Source organism: Strix aluco, chromosome 15 (genome assembly GCF_031877795.1).
Source record: "Strix aluco isolate bStrAlu1 chromosome 15, bStrAlu1.hap1, whole genome shotgun sequence".
Taxonomy (NCBI): domain Eukaryota; kingdom Metazoa; phylum Chordata; class Aves; order Strigiformes; family Strigidae; genus Strix; species Strix aluco.
The window spans coordinates 13,417,051-13,439,218 of NC_133945.1; the positions used below are offsets into that span (position 1 = coordinate 13,417,051).

Consider the following 22,168-nt stretch of genomic DNA (forward strand, 5'->3'; position numbering starts at 1 on the left):
TATGTATTAGTAAGATTTGTGCTTCAGCTTTTGCTATAATCTTGAAATGTTTAGAAAACTATATAGAATTTCTACATTTTACGTAGAAATGTATGGAATTATAGATTCCATTTTTGTAACTATATAAAGCTTACCCTCTCCACTGGTGTACATGAAGTTCTCAGCCTTCCATTCTGACTGACTCTGTCTTTGTCATAACAGGTTACTATTATGAAATGTTATATTTTTACTGAAAGCCACTGTCCTTATTTTAATAGGCAGCTGTTTAAATAAACACTAGACTGCCAGTATGAAGATGTTTATTGCTTTAAAGTAAAAATATAATTTTTGTAAGGGACAAAGAGGTCATTTTCAAAAGCAACATCTACTCCTTCCCCCCAGCTGTCTGGAGGAAGAATGGTAGTTGCAGCAATAGCCCTATTTTTTGGTTTGCGCTAGGTGTATAGGTTTTCTGAAGGATTCTCTTATCTGGAGTATGCTCCTGTGTGGGTTTTTTATTGTACCATTACTCTGAATGTCATATACAAACAACATTAATCGATGGGCAGATTCATTACAAATTAAAATCAATCAATGAATTAAAACTCCTGTTCTCATCGTCTCCAGATAGCAACAGATTAGCTGAGAGTACTGAGCAGGTCTGTGTTCTGCTTAAGGTAAAATATAATTTTTTAGGAGTGTGTGATGCCAAAATGCCTATGCTTATGTTTTAATTACATAGAATGATGGTAATAGTGCCTTAGGATACAATATTGTTATGGAGTCATATTGTCCCTGGTAAATGCCAGGGCTGCTTCTAGGTACTGTCTGGCAGCTGTTATCTTCAGCTCTGTAGTAGCAGTATAGTACCAATACCATAATTTCCTGAGTGTGGTTATCATATCAGTACAGTGCACCATTGCCATGTATATCTTTTCCGAATTCAACAGGTTGGAATATTCCATATGAGTTCAACGAGTCTGACCTCAGAATCAGTATGCGACAGATCCAGATGTTTCTGAATGAATATGAAGAAATCCCATTTGAAGCTCTGACATATCTAACAGGTACAGGCATTACGCACAACATGTGTTGGCTTTGCTAGGCCCTTTCAGCTGGTACTATGATAAACTGATGAGTTCTTGACAAACTGAGTGGATTCCATTCAGGTTTACTTCTTGGCCTTCCACATACAGACAAGTTGGATCCCAGACCCCCAGGTGTCATTTCTGTCTTGGGTAATGTATAGCTAGAAGAATCACTAATGGTCCAGCAAACCTCCTGGTCTTTGTTTCATATATGTCAAGTGAAAACGTCAATGGCCTCTGTTTCACCTTAGCTGATCAATATGATCCTGACACAGTAAGCATTGGCAGTTTACCAGAGGATGTGATAATACTCATCAGTTTAAAGCAGGAGATGTTGACCTGTGTGAACAACTTGGTTGCTGTGGCTATTCAGTTCTCTTTCTCCAGAAAGACAGCTGCTTCTTGGCACCTCCTTCATCAATCTTATAAAGATTATTCCTGATTTTTGCTAACATTATGAATAGCTTTATGAAAAAGAATTTTGGGAGTCACGATTAAAGTAATAACTGTGAGGTTTTAGCTGTTTTCTGTACTTTATATCAGTGTAAACTTCCCCTCGTTGATTGCCCTTTACTTAAGTCTCTCCAACCCCTTCTGCAGAGGGGTACTGAGTATTTGTGATCCCTTGTTTTCTACTGAATACATACATAATCAGGTTAAGTTTGCATGAAAGGAACAAGACAAGGATCAGCTATATAGTACTGTTCAGATTTTGACAGTTCTAAAAAAATCTTATGAGAATTTCAAGCAAAACAGCTGTCATTTAAAATATGAGATTATTTACTGTGGCATGAGTAGCAGTTTCGCAGATCATCTCATAGTGTTCCTTATTTACTGTGGCATGAGTAGCAGTTTCGCAGATCATCTCATAGTGTTCCTTAAACCTTTCATCATGAAGACACACAGATTTGGCCCATAGTTCCAAAGGTGTTAAAGTGGCTGATTTCCATTGAATCTATTGAAGCATAGGACCTAAAAACTTTTGAAGATCTGGAGCTCTGGAACTTCAACTTTATTGCAAAACAATTTTTATTTGTTCATTAACTTTCAATTTTTCATCCTGGTTTTCTTTGTCCTTTCCCAGGGGAATGTAACTATGGAGGTAGAGTAACAGATGATAAAGACAGGCGTCTTCTCCTGTCCCTTCTTTCCATAGTTTACAACAAGGATATAGAGCAGGACAAGTATATGCTTGCAGCTGGAGATGACTACTACATACCACCACATGGTCCATATGAGGTGAGAAGATAACAGATGTAAATTGTCTCTGAGTTATTGGGAAAAACCTTATCTACACTGTACTTTGATATGCTGAGTACAACAAATAGAAAGTAAAATACATAAGATCACAAAGCCGTGCCAGAATATATCTTATGTATGAAATATGCATCTGGTACTTAGTATCTTGCACACCCAAGGTGTGATGATCCAATATTCTGATGGTTGTTGATGCAAAGAGCCACCCCTGTGTGGGTTTCCAGTAGAGTTGTAGAAAGCCAACAGGAGTCAGGCTTCAGGAATTTACAGGGTACTTCTGCACCCTCTTTCAACCACTTTTGCCTTGAAAGCAGTGATCAGGATGAGGAGGTGGAATGGCACATATATTCTCAATTTTCCCTTCTAACAGCTGCATAGAGATAAAGAATGAGTTCAAATCCCACCTGTCTGTGTAGCCTGCAGTTGTAAGGGTGATACACACAGCATCCTACCCTCTTCTCTGACTCCTACCAGTTCTCCTTGAATATTTCTAATGTATATTCCTTCTTCTTGCTTTCTCTTGCTACTTAGATGAGGGTGGTAAGAACAACTCCTCACTGAGTCTTTGTATCATTCAAAACTTTGATATTTATCTCTGTGGACTATTCAATTCCTGGATGAATATAACAGGGAACTAATGTGTTTGATTGTAAATGGGAAGGTTCTGTCCAAGTTGGGTTAACTGATCATTTATGAATATAGTTAATGTAAATCATTGCATGATTTTTTGGTATCTAAATGTTTCTTTTACAGTCTTACATTGAATACATACGAAGTTTACCTATTACAACACACCCTGAAGTGTTTGGACTTCATGAAAATGCAGACATCAGCAAGGATAACCAGGAGACTAACCAGCTTTTCCGTGGAGTGCTCCTGACTTTGCCTAGAGAAGCAGGGGGAGGTGGCAAATCCCCTCAGGTAGCTGGGGAAGAAAGATCAATGTGCACCCTTTCCTGTCATGCCCTAGGTCTCAGAGTAACCCAACACCTCTCATCACGTGACTGTGACATTTGGAATAGATGTGAATGAATGTCCCAGTAGAGAAGCAGACAGATTTGGCATAGAAGAACCTTTAAAGATGGAAGATACCTAATGACTTTGAATTCAAATAGGTTAATACCACACAGCCCCACCTGGTTGAGTAGAACATGCATTTTGAGTGTTTCTTTCATATTTTGTGTTTTAAAGTAACAGTAAAATGCTTCACTTCAATCATGAATTGTAGTTAGAGCACAGTTAACAATCACAGTTGCTAACACACCTCAAATCACATCCATCTCTAGACAGTTTGAAAGTATGACATTTAACTGCAGTCTACAGGTTCATGTAGTGGCCTGATTTCATCCAGCAGTGGTTGTATGACCATCCCTGCCATTCTCACTAGGGGACAGACTCCAGAGTGCCAGGAAATTTTATCAAGTCATTCAGCCATCAGGCAAGTAATATAAACCCCTTAGAGGCAAAAGTTGTCTTCTTGGTGAAGTCTGTGCTATAATGGCACTTCCAGTCTGTGATTACTCATTGAATTCTTGGGTTTTGAGATACAATTTTTTGCTTCCCCTTGGCTGCTTCAGTGTCTACAGTCCCAAACATGTAACTATGTGGCAAAAAGAAAGGGGACAGTTTGGCAGAATGGAATCACTTGAACACGGACCTCACTGTCATCTACCCCTCCATGGGACCTGGTTGTGAAGCTGCTGGGAGTTTCTTTCCATCCTGTCCTGGCAGCTCAGGTTACTCAGGCCAAATCCATGCCCTTTTGAGACATAGATAAATGACCTTTCAAAGCCCTCAGATTTGATATCCTATATTTTATACACATGTGGATTCTTGAAAAGTGGAACTGATGGAGCCTCATTTCCTGTGGGGTTGTCTAGTGATTGTATTCTCTGATGTCTAATATGCTGTAAGTAAAGCTGCTCTCGTGGCTGGGGTATCCATATGGTCTTCCCGTCATTTTCCCCATGCTGCATGCTTTGTCTTTTCTTCATTGTGGCAGTAGTAGGATGATGCTTGTCTACCCTGCTGATGTTTCCTTAGAAGTTGCCTAAACCCTTTTGCAAATTATACTGAAATTACTAACAAATTTAAAATTATTGAGAAGGGAAAAGGAGCAAGCAGGCACATGCAGTGACAGACAGACAGAATGATGCACAAAGAGAGTAAGAGCATGTAAGCACTATTTCTTTAGGAAAATGGACTAAAATACCCATGTTGTTATACAGAGAAAATATAAAATCTATAGTGGTTTATGGAATTTATTGAATAAAAATAGATGAAAAAAAGGGAAATTCCTTATTCACTGCAAACCTGTGATTTCAGGAAACTGTTGAAGATTTGGCGCAGGACATCCTCTCCAAATTACCAAGTGGCTTTGATGTTAAAGAGGTTATGAAGGTATACCCAGTACTTTATGAAGAGTCCATGAATACAGTTCTTAGGCAAGAACTAATTCGATTTAACAGGTATGGCTCAGTGTTTTGTGTAGGACTAGTAATACTGGAATATGCTTGCATTCATCAGTGCTAGCCACTCACAAGCCTTCAACAATTATAAGCCTTTTACAATACATTGTTCTTAATGTGATAGAGTCTGCTTTGGATGAACCTTTAAAAAAGACTTGAAAGCTGCAGCTGACTATCTGAGTATAGAAATAGTACCTATATTCTTGGAGTATGAACTTAAATCAGATTTGAGTTTGTTGTGTTGAGGTAGGGCAGTCTATTGTTTTAAAGTCATACCCAGGCCCCAATATTCACAGCACACTATGTTAATTAGTGTTACAATCTTTAAAGCTCTTGTCACTTGATTTCCCTTGTCCAGAATGGGAATTTTCACTATCTTTCATTTCTCTGTGTTTTTTCTTTGTTTGTTTTTCCAAAGTTAAGTAAGAGTTTTGATAACTACAGGTGAGATAACGAATTTCTGACAGGACATTTACCAGCTTCGACTGGCCCTTCATTCAAGTTGGACTCAGAGGTCTTTAGCCAGATAGTAAGAAGTAAATAATGAGATGACAATTTCTTTGTTTTATCTGAAGGCTTACTGAAGTTGTGCGGAGCAGCCTCATTAATTTAGGCAAAGCCATTAAAGGCCAAGTGTTGATGTCATCTGAACTTGAAGATGTTTTCAATAGCATGCTCATGGGAAAAGTACCATCAATGTGGGCTGCCAAATCCTATCCATCACTAAAGCCACTGGGAAGTTACGTGTCTGACCTCCTCTGTCGTTTGGTCTTCTTCCAGGTATGCTAAACACAGACTGACAGGTCTAAGGACTTGCTACTTGAAAGCTGAATGAGTAAAACATGCTTCAGTGCTGTCCTCACTCAGCAGTACCCTTATAGCTCTAGATTGTGAACTACTTGCACATACTCTTGACCCAATACACACTGCATCAACAGCACTGGAATTAGCTGGGCAATTGCTCAGCAACATGAGTTGGGAGTACAGTCCTTTGGTGCTAATCCAGTGCTGTGTTTGGTAGTTTCCATTTTTCTATTTCTAGAAGATGCATTTTACTTTGCATTGATATCTTAATGACTTCCCTGCTCAAACTGAACCAGGTGTGAGAATGCTTTAGAAACAGTGTATAACAGGCACTATTAAATTTTTATATATGTGACTGTAAATGTCTTTCAAGTTTAATAAAAAATGACACCATTTCCACACACTTTTTGAACAAGCTATTTTATTCTTTATTCACCCTTCCATTATTTCCCTTGCATTCTTAGCACTCTCTTTAAATTACTTAAAATTTCAGATGTACTTTAAAGAGCTGAGGTACTGAGATGTAGTGGAACCCCGTACATGTCAGGGGAGGAGAAAGCTAGAAAGAAGTGTCTGAAAGATTTGTTTAAGCAGCAGAGTTTACTGTTTGCTGGATCAGAGCACCATATGGGCTGCTTCTGACTCCACATGGCTTAGTGTGGGGATGTTCTGCCCTTGCCTTGTTTTTCCTGCTGCCTTTGTGATATCCGACAAAGATACTGGCCCGAGATCTCCTTGTCTGGCATCTTTGTACTGGAATGATTTCCTCTACTAGGATCTGATGTGTTGGCTGCAGTGAGTGTCATCATAAATAGCTGACTTATGTGATTTGTTGTCTTTGAAAAATATAGAACTAATGGTAGTATCAAAAGGATCCCAACAAGGTTTAGATCTCATTGTGCTGTTCGCATCTGAAAAGACATCCCTTTTCTGGTGAACTGGCACAGTGAAGCCACAAATGTATTTTTTCTTACGTTTGGTTTTTCTCTCCATATTCAGGATTGGGTCATCAATGGGCCACCCACAGTCTTTTGGCTCTCGGGATTCTTCTTCACTCAGTCTTTTTTGACTGGTGTTTTACAAAACTATGCCAGAAAATACACCATTCCGATTGACCATATTGGATTTGAATTTGAGGTAAGGAAATGCAGAGGAATTTTGGTTTTCTTGAACAGCTTGAAACATGTTCTGGGGCAGCAAGGAATAGAATTTTCAAATTCAGAGAAATTTTATTTAAAGGAGCAATTTCAGACTATCACTTTTAGGATTTAATATACTCCAGATAAAAATAAAAATAAAATAAAAATCAAGCAATGGTTTAATCATTCTAGGTGATGAAACAGGAGCACACAATGGAGAAAATGCCAGAAGACGGGGCTTATGTGCGAGGCCTTTTTTTGGAAGGTGCACGATGGGATAGAGAATCCTTGGTGATTGGAGAATCACTTCCAAAAATCCTTTATGATTCTTTGCCCATAATTTGGCTGAAACCTGGAGAAAGTTCCACATTTCTTCATATGAACATCTATTCGTGCCCTGTATACAAGACAAGTGCAAGAAGAGGTGTCTTATCCACTACTGGCCACTCAACCAACTATGTTCTCTCAATTGAACTCCCTTCAGACAAGCCCCAGAAACACTGGATAAATCGAGGTGTGGCAGCACTATGCCAGTTAGATGACTGAGAGTATGCAAGTCAAAATACATTTTGTTATTAAAAGATATGCTTTACTCCCCAATGGCTGATTTTTTTTTTTTTTTTTCCTATATTGGGATTTCCTGCTGACTTCAAAGCAGCTCCTAAATTCCTTTGGTTTTTAGCCATTATCAGCCACTGAGCAAGAGTGAGTGAAAAATAGAACACTACAAACAGAAACTTATTTCAAAGGCCTGAGCTTTATCTTACAATAGATCAGAATGAACAGAACTCCCTCTCATCAAACTGTGTGCCACCCACATCACTACAAATCTTGTGAAATCCTAATACTACCACCTAGCTGCTATCATAGGGCTTTTTTTTTTTTTTAAATAAAATTGGGACCGAAGAGTTTTGCTGCTGATTCTAATGGGAATCTAATCCACAACTCTTGCAAATAAGACTCTGTGGATTTGCCTACCATTTCTGTCCCAGGAGTATAGTTGTTGTCAACATGTAAAACCATCCTCAGCTAGAATGAACTGCCAGAGCTGTATTATAAAACTATATAACTGACAATCCTTGAAGATGTGCCTCAGAATTTCCATGGAAAACTTCTAGACAGCACATGCATTGAGAACCTGCCATTGCACAGAGCAGCATGCTCATCGCATAATTTTTTAACTTTTTAAATTTTGGTGTTATTTACCTATATATCCCAGGTGACTGATAAATGGAACTGTTCCCTTTCTCCCATAGTCTCATTTAACTTCCTTGTCTTGCCCTTTTACATGTTGGAGTAATAACCACCTGAAATTTTGTACTTATTTAGGCCCTTTCATCAGAGAAGCTCAAAGTAGCTTGCAAACATTAATTAAAAATAAAATAGCCTGAACATCTTCAAAGAGCTGTGCAGTCACTAACTAATCCCCACAGCATGACAAGAAGGTACTAATGATGCATCATTAGACTTCTTGTGTACACAGTACACAAGAAGCACAAAGATCAAGGCAAACATTTAAAAAAACCCCACTGCGTAAACATCCACTAATTTGGGGTCTTGTATTTTTTTTTTCATTGCCCAAATTGCAGCATTTTAATGACTTGCTCGAGGCCTCACAAAGTCAGAGATGCAGCTATAATTCAGCAATTCCCAGTATCCTGCTACAATCATTAAGTGACACTGCTACAACTCATTAAAATATATGGTTCTTGTCATAGGAATGTATCTGTTGTGTTGTGCTTAGCTGTTACAGGTGAAAACAGCATTCATTATTGTTTTATTAACCACTGGTTTGTTTTAGACAGATATTAGTAAAATAATCACTTTTAATAATGGTAACATACAGGTAAGCAAAAGCGTTAAGGTATGTTGTACAGTGCTGCTCTGCACAAAGATATACATAGGTAATTAGTGCAGTAGCTTCATGTACATATGGACCATGTTCGATGCCTCATTAACAGTACGCAGGCATTTGGTGCATCATTATTGTTATGGGGTGACTAGGGCAAAGATGTCAGGCCAGGACACTTGAGGATATTTGTTTCAATAAAAGGGACAGAGATGTGCAGGTGTTTCAACTTACTGATAAGAAGAAACTACTCTTTAAGAATTTAGACTAAATGGTATTTGGTGCCTATAGCAAAAATAAAACTTGTTTATGAATGTTACAGCACAGTCATCCAAATTGACAACAATTTTTGAGAATCGTGTTTCAGAAGATCTATAATAAAGATTAATTAAAATTGGTCCTTTAAAAAAATTGTCTTCTTAGGCCTCATAAGAGGAACACAGATACTTTGTACTTTTCATGTAATTAAAATTAACTGAAAGTTACTACATATTTAAAAAACCATTGTGGTAATTACTATATTTTTGAATGGCTGCATCTAATTGTTGCTATCACATCAACAATTCAGATCACTGATTAAGTCACTGTGGCATCAAAGATAACAAACCAGTCATGAGCCCCCCCTTATAGGTGCTTTGCACGCAGGCCAGAGAGGCTGGGCCTGGCTGTTAGATCCCTCCCTATGGATTGATCAGTTCAGTCGCTGCTCTCAAAAGGATCCTTCTATTTAGATTTGAGCTTATGCATGCAAGTGACTGGTGACAGCTTACCTGTCACTGCTGAGGCACTGCTGAAAGGGAAGCTGGGGCAATGATAGAGTAATCCTTCTTAAAACACTAGAAGGAAGAGAAGGTGAAATTGGAGGATTGAGTTTCTTCATCCTTCTTCAGATAATGCTAGTCTTGCAAACACAGTCCTCTAGATTAAGCCATTTTAAATTAAAAGCCAGATACACTAGGATATGCTAGCTAAATTACATTTTATGGAGACAGATTACTTTTAAACTGTGGAAAATACTGTGGGATAGCTTGCCATGTGTCTTACTTGTTAATGCCTTTTTGTCAACAAACACTAATGGATAGTTTATTAAACGACACAGTTGTGGTTGTGAATATATAGTGGCTTTGCTACTACATCGTGTGCAATGTCCTTGTTACTGTGTTGATTTTCCAAATGCTCCTTCTGTGTTAATGTTTAAAGTTGAGATGAAGGCATCTCTTACAATGTAATTAAAGATATATTTCAAGGCTTTGTAGATGTGACCAAAATATATAGATAAGAGTCTATAAATGAGGGTTCATGCATCTGGTGCTTGCCCCTTCACCAGGGATCAGGCATGGCTGAGTTGCTTTAGTTGATGATTGCTGAAGTATGTGATTTCCTGGACTGTCCTTACTATTAGAGAAAAAGTAATGGAATTTACTGTTGGGGGATATCTGTCTTAGAGATATTTTCCTGTGGTTCTTTGAAATGAGCTTCCCAACATTATTTCCTCAACATTCTCTAGACCTTCCTGAAGAATGATAAGCTGGCTAAACATTAGAATTCACAACCTGTCTTGGCTGAGATGCATTAAAAAAAAAAGGTAACTCAGCTTTTAGTTGGACATGATAAAAGTGTGAAACATTTTTGAACAAATGAAGTACCTAGTAATAGTAATATTAGAATTCTTGGCTTTACAGATATAGTATTTCCATTTCTTAATTAGAAGCTCTCATTAAACAAACCATAAAACCCACCTGTAATTACTGCAAATCATAGATTCACAGCCTTGCTAATAACTCAAAGCAGATGGAAAACAGATGCAGTATACAGACACTACACAGCAACAGATATTTTCTCCTTCAGAACAGCAGATAGATTTTTCAGCTAGGCATGCTGTAAGACAGATAGAGTTAGTATATTTTCTTAGGAGATGGAAACCTTTCTCGTACCTCATCTGTCCAAAAATCCATTTTAGCAACAGAAAGTACTATCTCTGATTTGAACACTGTTGGGCTGTTAAAGGGCAAATTATACAATGAAAAAGCAAAAGACAAGACAAAGGCCCTGAATTCTTCTACTTATGAGTTCCTATAAGCTAGAATGTTTTGCCTAATAGGATTAGAAAAATCAGTGAAAGGTGCCGGTCTCTCCTGTAATTAGCATTCTTGAAAATTAATTTATAGGTATGATCAAATAAGTGACCTTTCTGTCTGTGGATAAAAGATGGATGTTACTGATCTCATTTCTGATGGATACATAGTAGAGCCCCAAGAGACTGAGGTCCAGGTTGCCTTATTTTCTCCAGCTCTAAAAAGTATTACAAGAACAAACTCGTATTAGTAGGACGATAGATCAGATAACCTGTTTCAGTTCTGCGATACTTCCCTTGGAATAGATTGGGTCACTGCTTCAACTCAGTGAGCCTTTCCTCGCCCCTAGACATCATCGAGCGGGTTGTTCAGTAAGCAGGTGCTGAGTCCATCTTCTTAAATGATTGTGTGCTTGCTAATGTTAGTGTTAAATTTGTTTTCATAAGAGCATGGCTTCATAAATTACAACCTTACTAATGATGGAATTAGGGACAGAATTTCCAGAGAGGAGATGTTATTTATATGTTCAAGGCCAGATATTGTGTCAACAGATTACTGCTGCATTGCCTACTGGTTAGCTTGCAGCGAAGTTCATGACTCAGGATTTTTATTTCAAGAATATAAAGTTAATGTTATATTTTTATTATAAATTATTCCAGAGCATCTCCTGACTAGTGTGATAAATTGGAAAGAGACAGTATTTACTGGAAGGGGACTAAGAGAGTTAAGGAAGTACAGGACAGAGTGTACACTGACCGGTTGAATCCAGTGCATTACAAGCTCTTGAGAACTCTGAGGCAGTTTAGGACAACATCTTTTTGCAAGTAAAATTAATGTGTAAGAATGACATATTGCACCATTGTTGGGATACTTCTTGACAGAAGTTATACAGTCCCTGGAATTTAGTACAATGTGTACCAGTTGAGATGTCTGCCTACCACTGGACTGAGCTGCAGATGAGACTTTTTTTTATGGAACTCCCTCAAAATGGTAGCTTGCCAGTTTGACCTCCAAACCCAAAGGACTCTATTTAAGACAGATTCTCTTTTCCATACAGAGTTTAACTTAAGCTGTGAAAGAAGGGTTTTGCTCCCCAGACTTGACAAAAGAGCTGATCTAATCCTTCCTTTAGCTGAACAGCCTGAGGTTTTAGCAAATTTCAGTCTTTGCATTCTGGTGCTGGAAAGTAGTGAGGATCAGGCACTAGTTAATAATTTCTCAAACATTTTGAAAAATTAATGGGCTAACTAGCATTTTAAAGCATCCCAAATAATGTGAGGCTGTTACTGCAGTTCAACTTACTGGCTTTTCAGTTAAGCAAGTGGATACTCACTTGAGTAACTTAAGGTTACTTGAGCATTTTTAAAATTGCTTATTTATATTTACCTTCAGAAATAAACTCATACTGTTATTTGTATTTGGTGTAAATATTCTGCAATTTTAGGGACGTTCTTTTGAAATAATCTATATCTTACAGTATGTGCTCAGGAAAGAGTTGTGACTATAATACAGACAGTAAATTTAGACTGCTCATTTACATAGCTGTTTATTCACCTGATGAGTCACAGCATCAGTACCTTCACTAGCCACATGAATTTTAACAATTAAAAAGATTCAAATGATAGTTTAATGACAAAGAATGAGCCTAAGCTTCCATTCAAAACCCTTGTCTCTGCACATTTTGGTTTGGCTCAGCTGACACATCTCTACACTGGTGTATGAGATTTATGATAGGGACTGACTGTATTTGGACTTCTTTCAGTGAAGGATTAAGCATTGTGTATAATCATGTTATTTTTGACTGTCTTTATTCTATCCTCCTTTTCCTAGGCTAAAGTAGTTTTGTTTTGTGTCTTCCTGGCAGCAGTAGATTTGCAAAGCTCCCACTGACAGTCAGAACAATCGCATTTTACGTGTTACTTCCACATGAGGCATTCCCAGGAAATAATTACATGGGAATAGATACCTTTGTGGACTGGAGCCATAAAGGGCAGTGAGAAATGGGCTAGCCAGTACCTGTCATGCTGACTTGCTCTTCTCATTGTTTCCTTGTACTTTCTCATTCACTTGTATTTTTTTCACTCTTACAAGTACACTCTTGGGGGAGGAACTGTCATTCTGTTCTGCACATGACCAGTTTTAACTTATCTTTAAGGCAGATAAGAATATTTCTTTGCCATTGTCTATTAGGTCTTGGAGAGTTTAGGATGAGTTGGAGAGCTCAGAAAATGAGATTTCATTGGTTTTGCCCACTTTAGTAGTAATCTACACTGCATTTTTCCAATTTGCTTCTTTTGCCACCATTAATTTCTGGCTGGAATAGGTTGCTGCTTCTACCCTCTGTCCTTAAAGCAGCTGTGGGCTGTGCTCCCAGTACAGTGTGGCTCCTGTCCACAGCTTGGTCTCATCGGTACTCCTAGCCTGAAGGACAGAAGGCTCCCCTAACTTTCCTGAAGAGAATTTGTAAATAACCTCCTAAAATCAGAGGACTGAAAAGGAGCCAAAACAATTGGTGGCCAGTGAGGGGGAAATTAATTTTGTTTCACTTCCATTCACAAGTCACCTGCAAAACAGAAATGCCACTCGAACTTAAGAGACTGAAGAGATAGTTGTAGATACTCTCTTTTAATAAAGTTGGGGTTCTGTCCATAATGTAAGAGTTAAAACCTAGCACTAAAATAATTGTTGAGAAAGCCAGTGTGCTGATTATGTTGAAAAGCTAACCATGTAAAAATGCACAGTGAAGACACCCAAAGCATCTTAAACTCACTCCCATAGTGATACCCAGAAGGGAGAGTTTTCAGTCAGTCCATATGTGGGAACCTGAGGAACCCAACACTGGAGTGTTTTACTCTGAGTTGTGTAATGGCATTCCAAACTTTGCATTTCACATCCACACCCTCTCCAAAGGAATGGGAAAAAAAAAGCTGACATAGAGGCTCTAAGCCACTCCTCTGCAGTTTATAAAAAGGAAAAAGAAGGAGTGGTGGCATTTCTGCTGTCTCTTTGCTACTGTCCGTTTAGAAACATAAGGATACTATGAAATTGGAATGTTTCTCCAGGGACAACAGGCAGAGCAGGGACAGGAGAGGAAGGAGTGTAGCTGCATGTGCAGTCACTGTATTCCCACTTGCATTTGGAAGCTCTGGAGGCACTGTGTCTGCTTGATTCTCCTGGACTTTCTTGATTTTTGCTGACCCTTACACAAGGCACTGCTGCCTTGAATCACAATTGAGCATATATAATCCTCAAACCACCGGAGAACCCTGCTATAGATTAACACAGTCTGAAAACCTGCTGTAATTTGTCCTGATGTCAAAGTAATCTTTGTATCACACCTCACTCCTTGAAAAGTGTTACTTTTATTGATGAGTCAGTGGTTGAAATGTAATAAATACCAGACTAACCTTATCCATCATATGCAATGTATCAATTAGCTTTTTGGCCTCAGGAAATGTGTGAGCAAGTGACCAAAACAGTTTAATTCACAGTTGTGCGCACAAATCACCTGGATTGCAGTCCACAGCTTAAATGATATGATTACACACCACAGCTTAAATGATGGGTTATGAAACTTCATCATGGGATTTCAGGTATATTGGCTTAGAAATCTTCCTTAACTTTTCCTGGTGTCGCAACGTACGGCCTTGTTTATGGGCAAGACCCATAGGAGGCAGATGGATCTGGAAAAGAAAATCCCACCAGTTAGGTGCAAACTGAGAAGCTACAAGAAAAAGGCAGAATTTATACAGACTAGTTTTCAATGAGTTTTAAATAGTTTCTTCACACTTTGGAGAGGGCAACTGTACCATCTCAAACCAGGTTATTAGATTTCTAGGAGGAGCCCTTGCTGAGAAATTATTAGTGGTGTAACTTTCAGGCCCTAAATGTTTTGTTTATTAAAATCCTATATATTTTATGCTTTAGTAACCTTGTTTTGTAGCTTGACACCAGACTGTAATGATAAAATACTTGTTGAAACAGGACTGCTGACAATGTTCCAGAGCAGAAAGACCTAGAAACACCTAAAGATTCCTCAGTAGATGTCTTAAAGCAAAGTGCGCTTTATTCATACCTACCTAGCAAGTCACAAAATAACCTCTAACTGTATGTATTGAAAGACTGCCTTCTTATTGTCATGGTTATATATACCATATTAAAATGCACAATCAATGTCATTGACTCCACAAGCAGAAGGAGCAATAGGTGACAGGCTCTTCCTTGATTGACAAAGTCTTTATATTTCATAAGACTGTTAGTGGGAGTCATGCAGCTATATCCCCCCTAAGTGATTGAAAAATGTAGGTGTTAGCAGTCAGATGTTATTGTTGCTGAGGCTGTCATCCTGTAAGAGAGCTGTTTAGGTGCAAATAGTAGTAAAAGCACTGACTGCAGCAATAGAGATTTCTAGAATCTGAAAAATAATGATCATCCAGTTTGTCTGAGAGAGCTGATCTAGGACTGATCCTTTGGGATTTTGAAGCTGCTGCAGAGCATACATTTTAAGCCCATTTCTAGTAGCACTGTTTGCCAGATGTGCATTGTTATGCTGTATACTGGAGAAAAAGCTGTATGTGAAGCGGATGCTAACAGTGACCATATTCTAGGCAAGCATCTGATGAAGATACAATTTAATTTTGACCATGACTGCCTTGATAAGGAAACTACAGATGTGAAAATATAAACTAATCAACAGGAGTAGACAGGAAGTCTCTATGGGAGGCAGCATGAAGTATTACAGACAGAAGTGACTGGGCAGTGAGGAAACTATATTGAATGGTGCAATAGAAGACACTCCTGCAACTTCCAGCATTTCAGTAATCTTGGACATGTTTTTCTCTGGGAACAGGGGAAAAGAAGCAGCAACATAGGCAAGTGCTTTATAAGACCTGATTTATGACCAGGAGAACAGTTACGAGTAATGTTGGCTATGAAAGTTATTGTATCTATGGCAGATGTAATTAAGTATTTTTATTCTCTCACTCTCTTTTATTATGTGGAAAGATTAACCGATTTGATTCCATTACTGTCTCTTTCTACATTCACTGGTCAGACAAGACTGCCTAAATATTCACAGACCTTGGGAGTTTAGCTCATGCAACTCCATTTAGGCTTTGACTCCTTATTTTGAGAAGAAATCAGCCAATTTACAGTGAAATAAGAGAGATGGACAACATTTCAATATACATTTGGCTTCTTTGGCTCTGATTTAGCATAGCATTTATATACTGGCTTATCTAAAAATGCAGTGCGCTGACAGTGATGTAAACTTAAGGTTTTATTGTCCAGTGAGAGCTAAGTGGGTATAGCTGAAGTCTTTGTGACTAGATTTATACTCACAGGTCTCGGGTAGGGGATGTTATAGTGAAGTCCAATTTCTATTCTTGCCTCACATTCTTCTATACACTGCTTAATCAATTTTGGATCTGTTACCTAAGATCATACAAACAACTGTTTTGTACAAGTACAGCAATTAGCAATCGGAAGCTCAAGCGCAAATGATGCACAGTCACATGACCTCCTTTAGCTTTTTTTGGCAGTCCCAAGGATACAATGATTGTATTTTTCACATCCATAAGAGGTAACATTAGTATTTGCCTTGACTCAACAGTTCTGGGCTTGATGGCACTGGATATTAAGGCCCAGAGGCTGTCACGACTAAGGCTATAGATGGAGGTTTTTACCCAAACATGGTATTTTCTCTGTAGAAAGACAATACACATGTAAACTACTAATATATCATGAAAAAACCACACTCACCCATTCATTGCTCTGCAACGTAGCTAGAGTAGAAAGGGAGAAGACTCCTTGGTCTACATTCTGTTATCATCCTATCCAGAAACTTCCTTTGAAGTCAGAAATGTGGTGTAAATTGTGACTTAAATTCATTTTTTGATTTTGCATTACTTCAACTTAATTCCAGACCAAAATGGGATATAAGTAAGTACTGTGATCTTGAATTACAAGAAGGGCCTCCGATTACCACGGAGTCTATCGCCCCTTTCAAAAGGGGTTTGAAATTTCTTCCTTAAGAAAAAAATTAAAAGTGCTTCTTTTAAAAGAAGTGTTAATAATTGCTGCTTTGAAAAGAAAAAAGGAAGTATAAGAAGCTACTGAGCTCTGTTTGCCATTGCATGGGTAATGATACACTTAGCTAGCTTTCTGAAAGATCAAAAGCTGCTTCAATTACATAGGCAGTATATCTTTGGAATTTAATTTTTTCTTGGCATTTTTTTAGTGAAAGCTCTAGACATTTTAGACTTCTACAGTAGTTAATGAAGAGCTGAAATGGTTTGAGTTTTCTTATTACTATTTCAGGGGTGAAATTTAAACTATAACCCGAATACACCAGCATTTAAGGTGCATGAAATTTTGGGAAATCAACTCATATTCATATCTTAGCATCCAATCACTGAGACAGTGCAAAGAGCAAGAGGAGAATAATTCAGAAATTCAAAACTGTAAGGACACTCACATTTTTGTTTTTTCGGAATAATGTTCTGGCTTCATTTTTAATGTACTCTTTCTCTTTAATAGTTTCTTCTATCTGTCCTGATGCCGATTGCCATTTTTTGGCTATTTGGAATATCTTGCGGTAAAGGCCAAGAACTTCTTGTCGAGTAACTGGTGTCATCTAAAAAAGCAACACAAAACCCCAAACATATGCATGAGCATTTGAGTTGCTAAAAGGCCACCAAGCAGTACTTTTTTCACACAACTGAATTATTTTAAAAATATTTCCACTATCTAAAGATATGCTGAGCTGTATGAAAAAAACAGAAATAGCTGTAAACAATAATTAGCTGTTGAAAGCTGAAGACCCAGTCCAGCAAAGTATTTAAACCGATACTTAAACCCTTCTCCATTCAAACAGCTTGAGCTCTTGCTCGAAGTTAAGCGCTTGCTTTAGTGCTTTGCTGAATCCCAAGCCTGGTACAAGAATGCCTGGATTGTGTTTCATTGCTATTTCGCAACAGACATTGGGCAAGTTAACAAAACTCTGAGCATCCCCCCCTCCTGTGAAATTGTCATACCAGTGCTGACCCTATCTTTGCAAAGCATCTTGAAATCTGTGAACAAAGTACATGATAAAACCACCACAATATTGCTGAAAATCAGTATCGGTTTCAGAGACTGAGAAGCTTATTTGTGATACCACTACAGTATGTAGTAATGATTCAGCTGGAGTTTGATGTGATGAAAAGGTGAGGAAAGCTATTTTATCTCAGCACTGCAGGAGAGGCAGACTAACTGTGGATTTAGGAAAGTCCTGAATGTCTTGATTTTCAGAGCTGTGTACCTGCTGAGCCCACTGAATCAGCCTCCAGGTGTGATAAGAGTCTTTGTTAGAGGTGAAGAATGAAATCCTGTTCTTATTCTATGTAAATGAGTATTTTATCATGTAAGTCGTGACACTATTTCATGCCAGACCACAGATACCCCTGAGACAAATTCACTGCTGGAATAACAACACTTCTGACATGGATTAGATTCACAGAAACAATGATTTCTGCTTTAGGGACACTGCAGCTGTCGAAGGTACCTCACTGGCCAAAAGGGGGATGCCGCAGCACTGCAAAGGATATGGACACAGTGCGGAACAAGTGTCAGGGACAGGACATTTTCTGTCTCGGGATCCGTTTGCCAACCTGGTGCTTTAGTTAGTTACTGTGGCTGAATCTACCCCGAAATCAGAGCTGTGAGCTGGGACCAGCTCCTCCAGAGGACGATTTGGAGCAGGGTGATTCGGACAGCCTGAACTGCCCTCTGGAGGGAGCACTCTCTCCCTCGGTGATAGAGGAAAAGCTGCTTCCTCATGCACGCATCCGAACTACTGCGGAGAGTTTGGCAATGTGGCTCTCGCTCATCTCCTTGCAGTCTGTGGCAATTCCTATTACTGTGGACAGTAGAAGAGGGGTTTGAACCAGCGTCTTCTCAGGCCATACAGTTCTCAAGTGGCTGCCTCCACCAGAGCCGCTGACCTCTGCTACTGTTTCAGTACGGACCTCCTGCGGCTTCAGACAGTCACAGTGTCTTTTCTTCACCAAAATTGGCATTACAGATGCTAACCTGAAGACAAGATTTGGCCCATTGTTCTTTTTGTTAAAAAAATCCCAAACTATTAAATCCTAGCCTTTTTTGTCTTAACTGTTGCTATGATCTAAAGATTTTTTGTTGTTTCATGAACTGTTAGGGCTCTTAAGAAGTACAGACATAAAACTGGTTTTCTCTGATTCTTAAGAGAAAACATTTTTATTTTGCTATGTGTATTTCAAAATTTTTAACCAATCATATATTTTCCCCCTAGATATAGAAATGATTCTTTCAGAAAGTATAGTAAATGTTTATGGTATTTCTAGGAAACAAATACCCACAATAAAATAGCTAGGTAGTCCCAGCTCGTCAAACACTTTGGAATAAACGCTTCACTTTATCCACTTTACAGCTCCATTTCAGGCAATAAAATTAGTCATACACGAAGCTACGCATGTACGTGTATCTGAAAAATCATTGCTTCCCTCTGTCAAGTACATATTTTGTACAGAAAATAAACAGTTCAATTACAAGGGCTGACCTAGCATAAGCTGAGTCCCAAATCATGTTCTTGCCTAGAGCCCCTCCTGGCCTCACCCCTTTGCTTTTATTTGGAGGTGTCACCTCTGGTAGAGCTGGTAATACTCTTTGTTCCCTGCTGATAGCTAATAAAAGGTAGTACTGCACTAGAGACTTTCAGCTTAGGTTTTCATGTAATCCATAAAGAAAATAAGAGGAATAATGTAATGGGAAAAAATGTTTAAAATACAGCTTTAAATTCTGATCTATGCATCAGACAATTTCCAAGGCCACAACTTGGGACAGTGCCCTGTGCTCAGAACTGTAATCACACGTGTTGCTTTTGGATTTAAACATACCAAGAATCTGTTTATAAAGATTTTGTTTAAAAGTTTAGAACCAACAATTTTTTTTTCCTCACTAGTTGCTTTGGCTCCCCCACCTAGAACTTATTTTTTCTTTCTTTAATTTTTTGGTGTTGGAATTGATACAGAACTGTGTATCCCCTCATCTAGGTATGGGCTGCATTTCTGCATTATTGCTCTCCTTCCCACATATGCTAGATGATGTAAAAGACATTAAGCAGCTTTTCATATATACTCGGCAACCAGCTGCTCCCATGCCTCATTTAGTCAACAATTTCTAACATTACAGACCTGCTCATAAACCATTTCTGCAAAGATACATAAATGAAGGTGTGAGGAGCCCTTCACAGACAGAGGACCCTCATCTATCACGGGAAAGGATGAGAGCAAATAGGACAAAATTCAAAGCTTGGATCCGATTCTGATCTGATTGGGATTGTAAATAGGGAATAGTTCCACTGAGAGCAAAATTACCTTCAACTTAAAATGTCGTAAATGAGATTGGAATTTTTTTCTTTGGTATAAACTGAGCCCACACCAACCGAAATGTAAGTGACAGTACAAGTCATGTATCAGGTGTAATTTTGTCAAGTGACACTACTTGTATTAGTTTTGTGGGTGTGCAAAATGATTCTGAGTGGGACAGAAAGGAAGATAAGGGAGGCTTTCATGTCCTTGTAGTTACTCATCTTGCAACTTACATCTTTGGCATTTAAATCATAATTACATTTCACATCTCTGGAATGCTAAATGGATGTTACACCACTTTCCCACTAACACTCATCTTGTGGTAGTCACACCCATTGTTTAACTTCTACCGCCCTTCATTTCATTGCAGAATGCAGCCCACAGAGGTTAACCACAGGCGTTTTTGTCAAAAAGTACAGGGCTATTGTATTAGCTGAGCAAATTTCAGGTGTTTACTGCAACAGAACAAACCCAGAGAGGTCAAAGGTAGGTCTGTACACACAAACATATCAAATGGGAAAAGTGGTAGGTTGCAGGCTGTTTTTGAGACGATTGTTAGAATTAAGCTTTTGGAGGGAAGCCAAGCGTTGCCTTCCAAATAAGCATTTGCTGGCTGCTGTGGCAGAGTTCTGACAATGCAGGGTTGTATCGTTCTTTTGATCTACATGCAAACCCCTGTTATCAACATGCAGATCAAGCACATGAAATATCCCATTGTATCCAAACTTGCAAAGGAGGCATGAGCAGTTGATGAGTTACTGCATGATGAAGATGCAAACTTTTTTCATTGTTAATTAAAACAAATAATCCTTTAGACTATAAAATGTAATAACAAGTTTTTCTTTCAGGAAACAAATACACATTCCTTTGGATTTTTAGATGGTTGACCCAGAAGTTCAATAATCTGAATAATCAGTGAAACACCAGTTGTCTTTTGCTATTTGCAGGTTTGATTAGAATTTAAATCAAAAGTTTATATAAAAATAAACAACTGCACTGTAAAGTGACTCCAATAGTGACTGTCAAAGCAAGTTACGACAGAAGGCAAGCTGCACTGAGACTGACTACTTACATATGAGCAGCTAAATTATAGCTGCTTCCCAGCTAAGAATGTGTGTCCAGCACTCTCCTATCTGCACAGCTCCTTTGCTGAAGTTGTAAGTCTATTTTATTTCATTCTTTCTTTCCAAGTCAAGCATTAGCTACTCACTTTAAACATAAAATCTGCCAGCAGTAAGTACATAGAGGATTTTAGGAAACAAAGGGTGAAAGTAATAGCCCATGGGGAAAAAAAAAAGATATTTTAAAACAATAGATCTCTTCTTTTACATCCCAGCTAACTAGGGCACGCATTACTAACACACACTTAGTGCTGATGCTGAAACCATATTTGCTCAGGGGAGGAGATGGTGGGAAACAGAACTCTTCGTGAAATAATTTGAAAAAGCAGCTTTGAACCTCTCAGGTGTTAAATATTTTATTTAGGAGCAACACAACTTCTCCTTGACAGTTGGTTTGCTCCTAAAGACACAATGACAAACTGCTGGGCTGACTGTCTTCTGAATCAAGCTATGATCACATTTCTGTTATGGAAATAAATGACATAATTCAAAAGCATAGTGTATCAACATTATAGTATGGAACATCATCAGCTACTGCCTGTATGACAAGCTGTATCTTATCTTTTCAAATGCACTCTTTGGCTAATGTTCATTTGAAGAGATGCAAAAACCTGCGCATATCTGGCTTTTTTTTTTTTCTTAAAGAGCTAAATTATACCACTTAGCTAAATAGTGACCTGCAGTCTCTCTCCTGCTGCTAATGCAACAGATAATCAATCATTCTTTTCACAACTATCCACAGCAACTAGAGGTCAGTAATCTATATTCATCTTTCATGCAAGTCTGCCAAAATGAGTCTGTGGTTCTTAAGGCAGCAATGAATTTGGTCCATCATTTCCTTGAGGGACAACAACTGAAACAATGAGTTCCTGTGGCACAGGGAGAAGTGAAGGGGTCACAGATTCCTGTGATAGCTGGGCAGGTCACATGCCTTCCAGTGATATTAAATTTCAAAACCCAGTTTCCACAAGAGTAATTTTATCTTCTTTTACTCAAATCAAC

General features: G+C 38.4%; 2 protein-coding genes across 15 annotated transcripts in view; one reads left to right on the forward strand and one right to left on the reverse strand.

Annotated features, from left to right (window-relative positions):
* The window catches only part of DNAH3 (dynein axonemal heavy chain 3), a 59,249-nt gene extending 51,914 nt beyond the window's left edge, over positions 1–7,335 (forward strand). The window contains exons 54-60 of the mRNA XM_074840996.1: positions 930–1,046; positions 2,152–2,306; positions 3,078–3,245; positions 4,650–4,792; positions 5,368–5,572; positions 6,596–6,733; positions 6,928–7,335. Coding sequence (XP_074697097.1) covers positions 930–1,046; positions 2,152–2,306; positions 3,078–3,245; positions 4,650–4,792; positions 5,368–5,572; positions 6,596–6,733; positions 6,928–7,281 — 1,280 coding nt within the window. The 3' untranslated portion in view covers positions 7,282–7,335. The remainder of the gene's footprint in view (positions 1–929; positions 1,047–2,151; positions 2,307–3,077; positions 3,246–4,649; positions 4,793–5,367; positions 5,573–6,595; positions 6,734–6,927) is intronic.
* Positions 1–22,168, reverse strand: part of LYRM1 (LYR motif containing 1) — a 28,075-nt gene that overhangs the window by 3,343 nt on the left and 2,564 nt on the right. For 2 of the 14 annotated variants that reach the window (XM_074840995.1, XM_074840991.1), the window contains 3 exons: positions 17,135–17,293; positions 16,000–16,092; positions 12,190–14,342 (listed from right to left, as the gene is read on the reverse strand). In XM_074840995.1, the coding sequence (XP_074697096.1) occupies positions 14,226–14,342; positions 16,000–16,092; positions 17,135–17,293 (369 nt within the window). In that variant the 3' untranslated portion in view covers positions 12,190–14,225. Of the gene's footprint in view, positions 1–6,000; positions 7,133–9,354; positions 9,421–10,323; positions 10,463–10,771; positions 10,877–12,189; positions 14,343–15,999; positions 16,093–17,134; positions 17,294–22,168 lie in introns of those variants that run through there. The other 12 variants (XR_012625267.1, XR_012625262.1, XR_012625264.1 and 9 more) reach the window with 12 other exon arrangements.